The sequence below is a fragment of the Panthera tigris genome, chromosome C2, assembly GCF_018350195.1.
Source record: "Panthera tigris isolate Pti1 chromosome C2, P.tigris_Pti1_mat1.1, whole genome shotgun sequence".
Taxonomy (NCBI): domain Eukaryota; kingdom Metazoa; phylum Chordata; class Mammalia; order Carnivora; family Felidae; genus Panthera; species Panthera tigris.
The window spans coordinates 123,464,957-123,478,747 of record NC_056668.1 but is presented as its reverse complement, the minus strand read 5'-3'; the positions used below and the strand labels follow the sequence as shown (position 1 = coordinate 123,478,747).

Sequence of the window (13,791 nt, the reverse complement as noted above, 5' to 3'; positions counted from 1 at the left end):
GGCTTTACACAGTACCTAAACGCCACAGGAAAGCAGACAACTATGGAACTACAGCCCCTTTCGGAAACAATTCTGAAGGACAACGGTGAAGTGAAATCCTTGCTGTGGTGCATTTGGAAAATGCACCTTACTGTTTCACTTTGCCTGAAAGGATAAACAACAATACATGCAATTATATACCAATTCATGAGCTGTGACCAAAGCTTGGCTTATGGCCAAGGACGTAGAAGGAACATGACTGGAAAATTAGTAAGAAATATGGGGAAGAGATATAGGATAGACTTCTCCGAAGAGGCAAAAAAAAAAAAAAAAAAAAAAAAAAAAAAGTGTCCCATTGGATATTCACCAAAGGGAGTCTTTGGAAGAGGATTTTTATAATCAAGTGGATAGGAAAAACCATTCTGTGGACACTAGTCTGCCTTTTTGCCAAACACCCCTGTCATCACCCAGTGGGTTCATGAACAAGGTGGCCAAGATGGCAGGGATGGATGTTATGCATGTGTTCAGCAATATGGACCTCCACTCACCAAAGCCTACCTGGCTATGACCACCACTGTGTGCCTGCTATGCCAGCAGCTGAGACCAGCTGCTGATGAGTTCCTGATATAGCACCATTTCTCCCGGATGGACAGCCAGCTATCTGGTGACAGACTGATTACAACAGACTGCTTCCACTATGGAAGAGGCAATATTTTGTTCTTACTGGAATAGAAACTTAACTCTGGATATGGATCTGCCTTCCCTGAATACAATGCATTTCTGTCAAACTACCATTTGTGGACTCATAGAACACCTTATCCACCATTGTGGTGTTCTACACAGCATTGCTTCAAACAAGAAACTCATTTCACAGCAAATAAAGTGTAACAATGGACTCCTGCTCATGAAATTCACTAGTCTTAACATGTTCTCTACTAATCTGAAGTAGCTGGCTTGACAAAAGAATGGAATGGCCTTTTGAAGACTAACTTACAGTAGCAGCTAGGTGGCAATACCTTGCAGGACTTAGGCAAGGCACTCCAGAAAGCTGTATATGCTCTGAGTCAGCATCCAATATATGACAAGGGTTCTCCCATAGCCAGGACTCAAGGGTCCAGAAATCAAGGTTTAAAAGTCAAAGTTGTACCACTTACTACTCCCTCCAGGGACCCACTAGCAAAATTTTTGCTTCTTTTCCTGCAACCTTATGCTCTACTGGCACAGAGGTCTTAGTTATAGAGGGAAGAATGATTCCAATGGGGGACATGGCAATGACTGTATTGAATTGGAAGTTAAGACTCCAGCCCAGCCACTTTGGGCACCTCAAGCCTCTGGATCAACAGGCAAAAAAAGGCATTATGATGCTGGCTGGAGTGACTGATACTGACTATCAAGGAGAAATTGGCCTACTGTTCCACAGAGGTAAGGAAGAGTAAGCCTAAAATATAGGAGATCTCTTCTTAGCATTACCATGTCCTGTGATTAAGATCAATGGACAATTACAAGCTAACTTAGGTAGGACTACTAATGGCCTGGACCCTTTAAGAATGAAGGTTTGGGTCAACCCAACAAGTCAAGAACCAAAAGTGAAATGCTTATTAAAGGCAGAGGGAATACAGAATGAGTTGGAAGAAGGTAATAATAAATACCAGCTATAACCACATGACGAGTTACAGAAATTAAGATTAATTGTCATGAGTATCTCCTCCTCGTTTTGATACGAATGTGTTTTTATATATGTGTGTATATATACATAAACATATATGTATATGCTATATTTACATACACAGTCTGTTTCCTTCTGGCTCTTTTCCTTTATCATGTAACCTAGACGTACTGATTTTATATCATAGTATTTAAGTGTTAATGTTACATCGCAGTATTTAATTTATAGTGTAGCAAGAACAGGAAACACCACTCAAGGATATTACCTCCTATTCTGGGGAAAATGTTAGTGCATTTTTGCTTGTACTGAAGGTATTTGTATTATGTTAGAAGTAATTCTCAACTTGCTACACAGTCTTTATTTGGAGATTAAACATGGTTTGCAAAGTTGTGTATACATGCTGAGTTGATCTGTGATGGTTAATTTTATGTATCAACTTGACTGGGCCATAGGGTGCCCAGATATTTGGTCCAACATCATTTTGGGTGTGTCTGTGAGGGTATTTTTGGATGAAATTAACATTTGAATGGGTAGACTGAGTAAAGAAGACTGGCCTTCCTAATACTAATGGGTATTATCAGAACCTGTGAAGTTCTGAATAGAAGAAAAAGGCAGACCTTCCAGTAAGTAAGAAGGAACTCTGCCAGCCCAGCTGTCTTAAGCTGGGACATAGGTCTTTTCCTAAAACTCCTTGGGTGTTAAACTTGTCTGCTTTCAGACTGACACTTTCTACTGACTCTCCTGGTTCTTAGGTCTTTGGACTCAGACTGGAACTTCACCATCAGCTCTTCTGGGTTTCTAGCTTCCTTAACTGAAGATCTTGGGATTTCTTAGCCTCCATAATCACATGAGACAACTCTTTGTAATACAATCTCACCATCCTCCTCTGCTTCATTCTCTCTATACAGCTGACCCTTGAATAAAGGGTTAGGGGTACCAACTCCACCTCCAGACCCACACAGTCGAAAATCTGGGTATAATTTTTGATTCCCCAAAAACTTAACTACTAATAGCCTATGCTGATGGGAAGCCTTACCAGTGACATAAACTGTAGATTAACATGTATTTTGTGTGTTATATGTATTATATACTGTATTAGCTAGAAGAAAGAAAATATTAAGAAAATCATGGGAAAATACATTTATAGTACTGTACTGTGTCAAAAAAATCAGTGTATAAGTGACCTCATGTTGTTCAAATTCATGTTGTTCAGGGTCAAGTGCATACATACACTCTTATTGGTTGCTTCTCTGTAAAACATTAACATACTCTTCACTGAACTCACACCAACTAGACAAAACCTACAAATGTCACCTCCACTATGAACTCTTTCCTAATATCCTAAGCTTGGTTACATGCCTCTCTTTTGTGCTTCCATAATGTTCCCATAATGCTTAATCATATATTTCTTAATTATTGATTTGTACACCTTCTCTATGGAAATATAAACTCCTTGATAACAATAACATAACTGGGGCATCCTGGTGGCTCAGTCGATTAAGCATCTGACTCTTGATTTCAGGTCCAGTTCATGACTTCAAGCCCACATTGGGCTCTGCACTGACAGTGTGGAGCTGGCTTAGGACTCTCTCCTTCTCTCTCTGTCCCTCCTTCATTCATGCAGTGTGTCTTTCTCCCTCTCTCTCTCTCAAACTCAGATAACATAGTTTAAAAAAAAAATAACATAACTATTTTCACTTCACATTACCAATACCTAACAGTAACCCTGGTATAGTAAATTCTGAGTAAATGCATATTAAACCATTAAGAAAACCTTCTTGTGTTTATTTGGATGATACTCATTGCAAGAAAAATCAATGCTAAAGAACAAGAGCATATTGTTGCTACCTCTCAATAAGAATTCTGGCATAAAGAAGCTAGAATAAAGGGCTGCTTTATTTTGATGGCAGAAATGCTCTCATCACATCCTTCAGGGGATGAAGGACCTACCTGGGCCATATCAAGCCTGGGCCATGGTTATGCTTCTCACTTGCAAGCAAGCTATCAAAAGACCTTTACTACTTGCAATTACTACCTATATAAATCAGGATTATCTCCAAAAGAAATAAATGGATGTTGAGACAACAACTTTCAATGGCCCCCAATTTTGAAATTCTGTATTCAGTAAAATAGCTTCATGGTTCTGTTTAATGGCTTATATTTTATTTTAGCTTCAAAATACATTTATACTCATAAAATGACACTATTTTATATACTGGATTTATGTTTAAGTTGTGATTTTAAAAAGAGAGTTGTGGTGCCATGAAGGTTTGAAAACTCCCAGTATAACAGTTTTCTAGCTGGACAGCCCTAATTTTAAAAACTCTTTCTGTCACTTAACAGTTGGGTTTTTAGGCAAGCTAGTTAATCTCCTGGAGCCTCTGTTTTCTCCCTTGTCTAATCCAGACAGTATTAGCAACTACTGTGGCACATAATAAGGACAGTAAAATAACATGCTTATAACATTTAATATGGTTCCTGGCACATAAGCATTTAATATCTGACTGATTAATCTCACTAATATCTCATCATCAGCAATGATGAGAAAATGAAGTCCTGGAAAGAAGATAAGGGACTGCAGGCCTGTATATATATTTTGAAAAAGCAGCTTGAGGATTCTGAATTCTAGATGTTATAACAACTATGAATTTAAGTGTCAAAATATCTCAAATTAAAACAAATGGCAGAATATATGAATCATAAATACTATACTAACTGCAAACAGTAACTCAGGGATATGAAAAAACAGGGTCTAAAAATTTCATGACCTTTGTCACCATCACCATCAAACCCATTGTTAAGCATGTCTACATGGGTATTTCCCATTAAAACTTAAGGCATATTATTAATATAGATACTAGGAAGAATCCTTCATTTTTGAGGGAGCATTCAATTAATGTTCGGCTAAATTTAACACTTCATTTCTTGACTTAAATTTTTATTTAAAAATGTATTAATGGGATGCCTGGGTGGCTCAGTCGGTTAAGCGTGAACTTCAGCTCAGGTCATGATCTCGGGATTCGTAAGTTCAAGCCTCACATGGGGCTCTGTGCTGACAGCTCAGAGCCTGGAGCCTGCTTCGGATTCTGTGTCTCCCTCCCTCTCTGCCCCTCCCCCACTTGCACTCTGTCTCTCTCAAAAATAAATAAACATTAAAAAAATTTTTTTAATGTATTAATTAGGTTCAGTTACTGAAACTTCCATGGAATAATGGGAGAAATAGCATATGATACAATTTATCAAATACCATGTGGCAAACTGAACATGAAAATAAAAAAAAAATTAAAAAAACAAAAACAAAAACCAGATACCTGCTTAGAAAGCACTTTCATATGCCCTACACTTCCCCGGCAGTATGCTTCAAGGATGACACCAAACTGTACTGAGACAGCAGGAATATGCACTTCTGACCTACAAATAAGTTAATAATATTAAGATAATTTGCTTATAAAACACTTCAGATCACCAAATAAAAATACTGACTTCATATTATGAAATAAATGTATGATGCCAATCAAAACACAGAAGAATACATCATCTTGTCCACAAATAGTGGGATGGGCAACTTCCCAATTCTTTAAACACCACAGATCAAAAACATGTGTGATTATATAATTAATTTTTTATTCCAAAAATCCAAAATTTTCACATCTCACCTTGTTTGCTTTCTGTAGTTGAAACAGAACGTTGCCAATTAAGACAATAAAGTGAAACGCAAAGATCTGATTCACATCACACAAGTAACTAATCCCTCAATTAGCTTCAATTCAATTTTTTCTCACTTAAAGAATGGTGTACCCATTTGAAAAAGGAAGGAACAACATATTCTGTTACTCCCTGAAGGGCTTAAAAATAGGAAGGTTGAACTGGATGAAAAAGATGACAAGTTAAAAATAAAAAAGGAAAAACCTCTATGAGTAATAAAGGAAATCAAGATTCAGAAATGTAGCTTCCAAAATCATTATCAAAATAATATAGAGCTCATTTTCCTTAAAAAGTTTAGCTAAAATGGGGGAAAGTCCTATTTTTATGACAGTCATTAGTTTCAGTATTCTCAAGTCCAGATGAAAAAAACAAAAATGTCTGAGGACAGAGTCAGAAATCAGGAACCAACAATTTTCCTAGGAAAAAAGGACTTCATTTATCCTTTCTGATTTTACTCCTATATCAACTTGGCGAAATAAGGTTCACATATTTCTAAAATTGACCTAATAAAGAAGCTGAAAATAATGTTGCTCTTGTTATAGGAAAACTTTAAAATCTTTATCTATTGGTAGCAATGATATTACTACCCAAAGCCTTTCCGAAGGAGTAAGTGTGGTTTTAGCCCAAGAATATTAACAAAGTAAGTGCACTTTACTAGAAAATAGCAATACATTAATTTTTAGTTTCAGTTAAAAATCAAGGAAGCTTGGTGGGACACTTATCTGAATTACTTTGCCAAATCCTGAAAATTAAGAGTTGGGTATCAAGAAATAGAAGACACCAAGAAGAGTATGAATGTTATAAATGGCTCAGAAACAAGTAAACCAGCCAACTATTACAGTAAATGTCCCGTATTATGCTGATTTATATTTACAAAAGCACCAGGTAGACTCAAATCTAAAAATATAAAAGACTTACCTAAGGTGCCAAAATAGAAACTGCCCTATCCTGCGGTTAGCAAGTGCTCTTTCTAATAGGAATCTAGAGAGGGCACAATCAAGAAAAGGCTCGTATTTCAAAACTTGCACCAGTTGTAAAAGATATTGAGAGAGTTCTTCATCACTAAAAGAAACAAAAGACAAAATAAGTCACTCAACAACCAATGCCAGAAAGAGATCCCATCCCATCAAACTATCAAACACTAACTTACTGAAACGCAATGGTTCTTTTGGGTAAGGCTTGTTATGTACGCTTACATTCACTGTCCCACTATTAAAATAACACAAGAGGGATGGCCTGAGTGGCTAAGTCAGTTAAGCATTCAACATCAGCTCAGAGTTACAATAAAATCGGGTACTTTAATACTGATTTCTGATCATGCAGGAAAAGTTATATACTCAGTCAACACATTTGTTTGTTTGTTTGTTTCTATTTTGAGAGAGACAGTGCAAGTGGGGTAGGGGCAGAGAGAGATGGAGAGAGAGAATCCCAAGTAGGCTCTACACTGTTAGCACAGAGCCTGACACGGGGATTGCACTCACAAACTAAGATCATGACCTGAGCCAAGACCAAGAAAGAGTTGGAGGCTTAACTGACTGAGCCACCCAGGTATCCCAGGCAACCAGTTTTTTTAAATAAAAAAATTCCATCAGTACTTTTTAGTAATTTATTTTCCTTTCTAATCATTAGGGTTAATTCCTTTTCCCAGATTATCAGTGTGTTAAAATATTAACTTTAAATAATTAAAAGGATAAGGAAATGAGTGTAACGGAGAATTGATTCACTGAATAGAACATAATATTGTAATTAAATGAGCTGAATTAATTAAGGTTAAGAAGTTCTCTATTTTGTGTCCATTTCTAAATCATACACTTATAAACACACTCTTATCAGAGGCAATTCCAGTGGTCAGGTAAGATGAATTCCAAGTCCTCTACTTACTAACTATAGTCTTGGGCAATAAATGGTTAGGATAGTAGTCTAATGCAGATCTGGGACTGAAACCCAGTGCACTATATTAAAAAAAACCTCATTAGCCAAAAATTTATCATAGGAAAATGCATCAGAAATACCAATATAGAACATGGAGATCACAGCAATCTCTTCCTGTATATCAGTTTATTTAAGAGAAACACCTGGGGGGCTCCTGGAGGGCTCAGTTGGTTAAGCATCCAACTTTGGCTCAGGTCATGATCTCATGGTTTGTGAGTTCCAAGCCCCACATTGGGCTCTGTGCTGACAGCTCAGAGCCTGGAGCCTCCTTCGGATTCTGTGTCTCCCTCTCTTTCTGCCCCTCCCCAACTCGCACTCTCTCTCTCTCTCTCAAAAATAAGTAAACATAAAAAAAGAAAAGAGAAGAAAAGAGAAGAAAAGAAAAGAAAAGAAAAGAAAAGAAAAGAAAAGACAAGAAAAGACAAGACAAGACAAGGAAACACCTGGCTCAGTATAAAGGGAGCCAGGTAGCCCCTTTCCCTCAGATCTCCAATGCAAACTTAGGAAGATGAGACTAAAGCCCAACTTGCAGCCTCATTTTTTAAAACTATTCACCAATCTTAAGTTTATTGTAAAATCTGTGCCTTTTATAAAACCTACAAAAGGGAGGTGCCTGGATGACTCAGTCAGTTGAATGTCAGACTCTTGATTTCAGCTCAGGTCACAATCCCAGGATCATGGGATCAAGCCTTGCATCAGGCTCCACGCTGAGTATGGAGCCTGCTTAAGAGTCTCTCTTTCTCCCTCTGTGCCCCCACCCCCTTAGTCACCTATTGCCCGTGTGTGGGCACTCTCTCTCAAAAAACAAAAACAGGGGCACCTGGGTGGCTCAGTCGGTTAAGCGGCCGACTTCAGCTCAGGTCATGATCTCGCGGTCCATGGGTTCGAGCCCCACGTCAGGCTCTGTGCTGACAGCTCAGAGCCTGGAGCCTGTTTCAGATTCTGTGTCTCCCTCTCTCTGACCTTTCCCCGTTCATGCTCTGTCTCTCTCTGTCTCAAAAATAAATAAACATTAAAAAAAAACAAAAAACCAACCAACCTATAAATGGTGTAAAAGATAGAAAGGAAGTACGGAAATTGGGAAGGCTTCCTCTTTCCTTATACTTCTAACTTCACTCCCTTAAAATAACAACTATTGAAAAGTTTGTGTAATTTCTTTTGGATATCATGTGGCTTGAAACATATATGACTTTTAAAAAGAAGAAAAAGTGTAACAGTATCCATAATTTTCTCAGAACTTCTATTTTTTCAAATAGCCATACAGTATAAACCTCATTTTTGAAACGAGAAATGGATAAACTTGAAAATGCCCATTGTCTGAGATGGTCTCAATAATGACATTTCTTCAAATAAATCTAATAGATTTTCATACATGTACTAGCCAAACGGGACTGTACAAACATGTTCACTGAAGCACTGGGGAACAAGGAAGTCTGGGGAAAACAAAATGCTTCAATAGGGAAATGCGGCAAATAAGATATATCCCTATGATAGAATATTACACAGTAGTGAAAGAAAAAGACTGTATTTATATGTAATGGTAAAGAATGACCTCAAAAACCCAACAATGAATTTTTTAAAATCAAGATTTAAAATAATACATATGGCAAAACATATTGGTGTAATTTTGTAATGTACAATATTATTCTACATATTTTTATAGATATAAAAATGCAGCATCAACAGAAAAATGTGGTATAAAAGGATACAGACCAAATTCATAATCATGGTTGTCTTTGGGAAGTGAAAGTAATCAGGACTAGGTAACAAAACTATGAGGATTTCACCTTTAGCTGTAATGTTATTTGCTTAAAAGTATAAAATTTTTAAAAAAGCCAAAATATTAACACTTCTTAATTCTGAGTGGTGGACAGAAAAGAGTTAACATAGCAGCAGGCCTGACTGCTATCCTTTTAGAAAGGCTGTTAACTACACCGGCCTTTTGGCTGGCATCTGGAAACATAGCTTTTAGAAGGCTTCCCACCACCTAACAGATAAGAATGGCTTTGTGTGTGTACACTGTTCTTACCCAACGGTTGATGCCCCAACACCCATTTTCCTTCTAGGAGTCTAGGATTTTGCTTTTGTGTTTGGCAGAGGGTGTTTATGTGACCAGCCCCCAATAAAAACCCTGGCCACCAAGTCTCTAACAAGCCCCCCTGGTAGACAATATTTCAGACACGTTGTCACAACTCACTGCTGGGAAGAATTAAGTATATTCACTGAGACTCCACTGATAAAGAACTCTTAGAAGCTTCTGATGGTTTCCTCCAGACTTTGCTCCATGAATCTTTTTCCTTTGCCAATTCTACACTGTCTCCTTCCGTCTCATAAATCAGAGCCAAAAGTATGAGTATGCGCTGCGTCCTGTAAGTCCTAATGAATTGTGGAAACCAAGGGTGATCTTGGGGACCTTCTGACCCAGTATGTTTTTGGGTTTTCTTTTATAATATAGGCTAAACATGAAAGACAAAGGAGTCTTTGAGAGAGAGGGAGGTAGAGAAGGGAATAGGGAAGAACAGATGAAAAATATGCTTTAAACTGAGTAATTCCTAGCTCTTTCCTTTCTTATGAGACATTCAACATACATCACCTTCACTATCTACACCCAAGTTATTCCTTTCCTCAAAGAAAGCCACCTATAGTATACCTCATCTGTCGCAGGCAGCCCACAGCATATTCTCGCACGTACTGATCTGGATAGTTGAAATCTAGAAGCTCCAAGGCCTCCCGGGGGGGCAGTTTAGGCCAAATCTGAAGTAGGGCTTGCAGCTGTTGAAAAATTGAAACTGGTTCAGAAATTATAGGGGGGGAAAATAATCTATTTTTCCTTGGCACACAGGAGCAGAGATGGGTCAAAAGAAAGAAAAAGCATACTTACAATTACATAGGACTCAAAAATCCACTGCTGTTTACATAAATTAATAATGTCTTTACTGAAATACTCTATAGATAAACAAGTAATAGAATGATACATTGAATATGCGATTCTACAATCATTAGCCATTAAATAATTTTGTAATTTTGTAAAGGAAAGAGAGAGAAAGAAATGATCAAGGAATAAAGGTAGGAGAGTCTGGGTGGCTCAGTCAGTTAAGCATCAGACTCTTGATTTAAAGTTAGGTTATGATCTCACAGTTGGTGAGAGTGAATCCTGCTTCGGGACCTGTGCTGATAGTGTGGAGCCTAATTGAGATCTTCTTTCTCCTCCCTCTCTGCCCCTCCCCTGCTCATTTGCATGCACAGGCAAGTACACACTCCTGTACTCACTCTCTCTCTCTCTCTCTCTCTCTCTCTCAAAAATAAACATTTAAACATTTAAATCTAAAAGCGGGGGAGGCGAAGTGAGAGAGAGAGACACAGAATCTAAAGCAGGCTCCAGGCTCTGAGCTGTCAGCACAGAGCCCAATGCAGGGCTTGAACTCACGAACCATGAGTTCATGACCTGAGCTGAAGTCGGAGGCTTAACTGACTGAGCCACCCAGGCGCCCCTAAGTAAACATTTTTTTAAAAAACTGATAATTATGATTCGTGGTCCTTCAAAGCTCACCCCTGTTGGACAAAAATCTTATTACTTAATATTTGATAGATTTCAATGGGTTTTCTTGAGTTTCCAAAGAATACACACAAAATGTATGCAAGATTAGAGCTACAAAAACATGGCAAACAGATGGAAATGACCAGAGGACTTCTCTCACTTGACTGCTCAATCTCAGTCATATTGCAAGAAGTAGCCAGTGAGTATCTGCCAGCTAGCCGCCTTGTCATTTGTCATTTGACCTTGTGCATCAAACTTGGGACTTTTGAGAACTAAACATAGTTTTTAGTGTATTATTATTATTTTTTTTTGATTTAACTTTATACTTTATTTTTTAAAATTTACACCCCAATTAGTTAGTATACAGTGAAGCAGTGATTTCAGTAGATTCCTTAATGCCCCTTACCCACTTAGCCCATCCCCCCCTCCCACAAACCCTCCAGCAACCCTCAGTTTGTTCTTCATATTTATGAGTCTCTTTTGTTTTGTCCCCCTCCCTGTTTTCATATTATTTTTGTTTCCCCTCCCTTATGTTCATCTGTTTTGTCTCTTAAACTCCTCATATGAGTGAAGTCATATGATTTTTGTCTTTCTCTAATTTCACTTAGCATAATACCCTCCAGTTCCATGCACATAGTTGCAAATGGCAAGATTTCATTCTTTTTGATTGCTGAGTAATACTCCATTGTATATATATACACCACATCGTCTTTATCCATTCATTCATCAATGGACATCTGGGCTCTTTCCATACTTTGGCTAATGTTGATAGTGCTGCTATAAACATGGGGGTGCATGTGTCCCTTCGAAACAGCACACCTGTATCCCTTGGATAAATGCCTAGTAGTGCAATTGCTGAGTTGTAGGGTAGTTCTAATTAGTTTATTATTTTAATTCTACTAATTATTCAACTGCTCTCATTAACTATGTCAAGTGCCCAAAATAGGTCAATAATATTTGAATGAATACCTAGCCGCTAAGTTAAAAGGTATTTTCTCAGATCAAGCAAATTTAACCTCATTAAAGATACTTTTTAAATTAATTTTTCTGGGGTGCATGGGTGACTGAGTCCGTTGAGCATCCAACTCTTGATTTCAGCTCAGGTCATGATCTCACAGTTCCTGAGATAGAGCCCTGTGATGGGCTCTGCGCTGACAGCACAGAGACTGCTTGAGATTCTCTCTCTTCCTCTCTCTGTCCTACCGCCTCTCAAAATAAATAAACTTTAAAAAAATTAACTTAATTTTTCTATTATTTTACATTTACAGAAAAAAATAACACTTCTGAATTATGGGGACAGGGCTATTAGAGAAAAAATGTCTAAAAATGCTCCTAACAAGTGTAATAATGAAAAAAGGTTTGACACATACTGGTTTAAAGATATGAAACACCTACCTCAGACCACTTTTTATCACTGATGAGACCACCCTCCCCACTTTGCCCAAAGTTCTAATAGACCAACAGTCCTCATTATGGAAAGAGGAGTCAAGAGGGACCATTTCCTGAGGGTCTGAAACAGTAGTTAAAAAAAACTAGCATCCCCAGTTAACACATGGACTACAACACTACACACAAAAACAATACAGGGCAGATAACATTCTGTAATACTAGATGGTTAAACTATGCTGGGAATTAAAAAGAGCACTACTATTGGAAAGAAGTTACCTTTGGTAAGATTACTTACAATTATTAAAGAATTAATTATATAAATGTAAACTAAAAAAATTTGCAAAACTCACTACTTTAGTTTGAGGAAAGCTATGAGAGTGAATAGGGAAAATCTGACTCAGACATATAAATAATGAAAGCAGTACCAATTAACTACCAGCCTTTTGCAAAGACTATCGAAACCCCTTCCACAATATGTCAACAGAATATTTTCCTGTGGATTAATGGAAGGCTACTCTTTTTTAAATCTTGGGGCAGTAGAGAAGCTGCTCTTCTACAGAATTTTCACCCACAGCTTTTGCCTTTAGTATTTATTGGAATACAAACTTTGCACCAGGCTCTGGCTCTCTACTTCTTAAGACAGTCAATTTATTAAAAATTCAGTTTATATATTTTTTGCACTCATTCACTGTAACTGGCAATGGGACAAAGTTGTGAAAGCAAGCATGTTACTTTTTTTTTTTTTAACTTTTTTAACGTTTATTTATTATTGAGAGACGGAGAGAGACAAAGCATGAGCATGGGAGGGACAGAGAGATGGGGAAACATAGAATCCGAAGCAGGTTCCAGGCTCTGAGCTGAAAGCACAGAGCCCGACGTGGGGCTCAAACTCACAAACCGCGAGATCATGACCTGAGCCGAAGTCGGACACTGAGCCACCCAGGAGCCCCGAGCACATTACTATTTATTCCATCAACTTTTTTTCTCAAAACTACTAAAAAAGAGGATTAGGATTGGCTTTCTTCTATTGAAATGGAGGACATTAGGTTATATCTGAAAACAATGCTTTAGATTACCTCATGGAAATGAGACAAGTATGCTAAATTCCCAAAAGTAAAAAAAATTTCTGTCCCCAGGGTTCAAATAAAGAAATATTATGCATAAACTGGCTCATTCCATTTTCTGACAGTTGACCTAAGAAACCTCTCTCTCAGATATCCTTAAGAGTACAGCCAAAAATTTCTTCTATTTTAATGCTATACAAAATAATAATATGATGGATTTCTTGGATAAGCAGTTAGAACTGAACACTAATGGATACATTAGAAGCAGGCAAATGTGTCAAATAAAAAATGCTTATATCTTATGTTCCACCGTTACAGGGGTTTCATAGAAAACTAACCTTGAATGTAAATAAGTAAGTAGTCAGAAGATAACTATGTCAAAACAATCAAAACCTATCTAAATGACAAAAATAGTTCCTTTTCAGAGTAAACAATGTTCATATGGTCTAACTGTATAAACAGTTTAAATGAGGTACATTATAATATGATTAGGTAACATGATTCAAAAAATTGTTAAA

The 13,791-nt window shown here is 37.5% G+C and overlaps 1 protein-coding gene across 8 annotated transcripts in view; it reads right to left on the bottom strand.

The window, feature by feature from the left end:
• The window catches only part of PIK3CB (phosphatidylinositol-4,5-bisphosphate 3-kinase catalytic subunit beta), a 175,761-nt gene that overhangs the window by 32,692 nt on the left and 129,278 nt on the right, over positions 1-13,791 (bottom strand). For all 8 annotated transcript variants that reach the window (XM_042998513.1, XM_042998518.1, XM_042998519.1 and 5 more), the window contains 3 exons: positions 9,933-10,054; positions 6,269-6,412; positions 4,957-5,056 (listed from right to left, as the gene is read on the bottom strand). In XM_042998513.1, the coding sequence (XP_042854447.1) occupies positions 4,957-5,056; positions 6,269-6,412; positions 9,933-10,054 (366 nt within the window). The remainder of the gene's footprint in view (positions 1-4,956; positions 5,057-6,268; positions 6,413-9,932; positions 10,055-13,791) is intronic.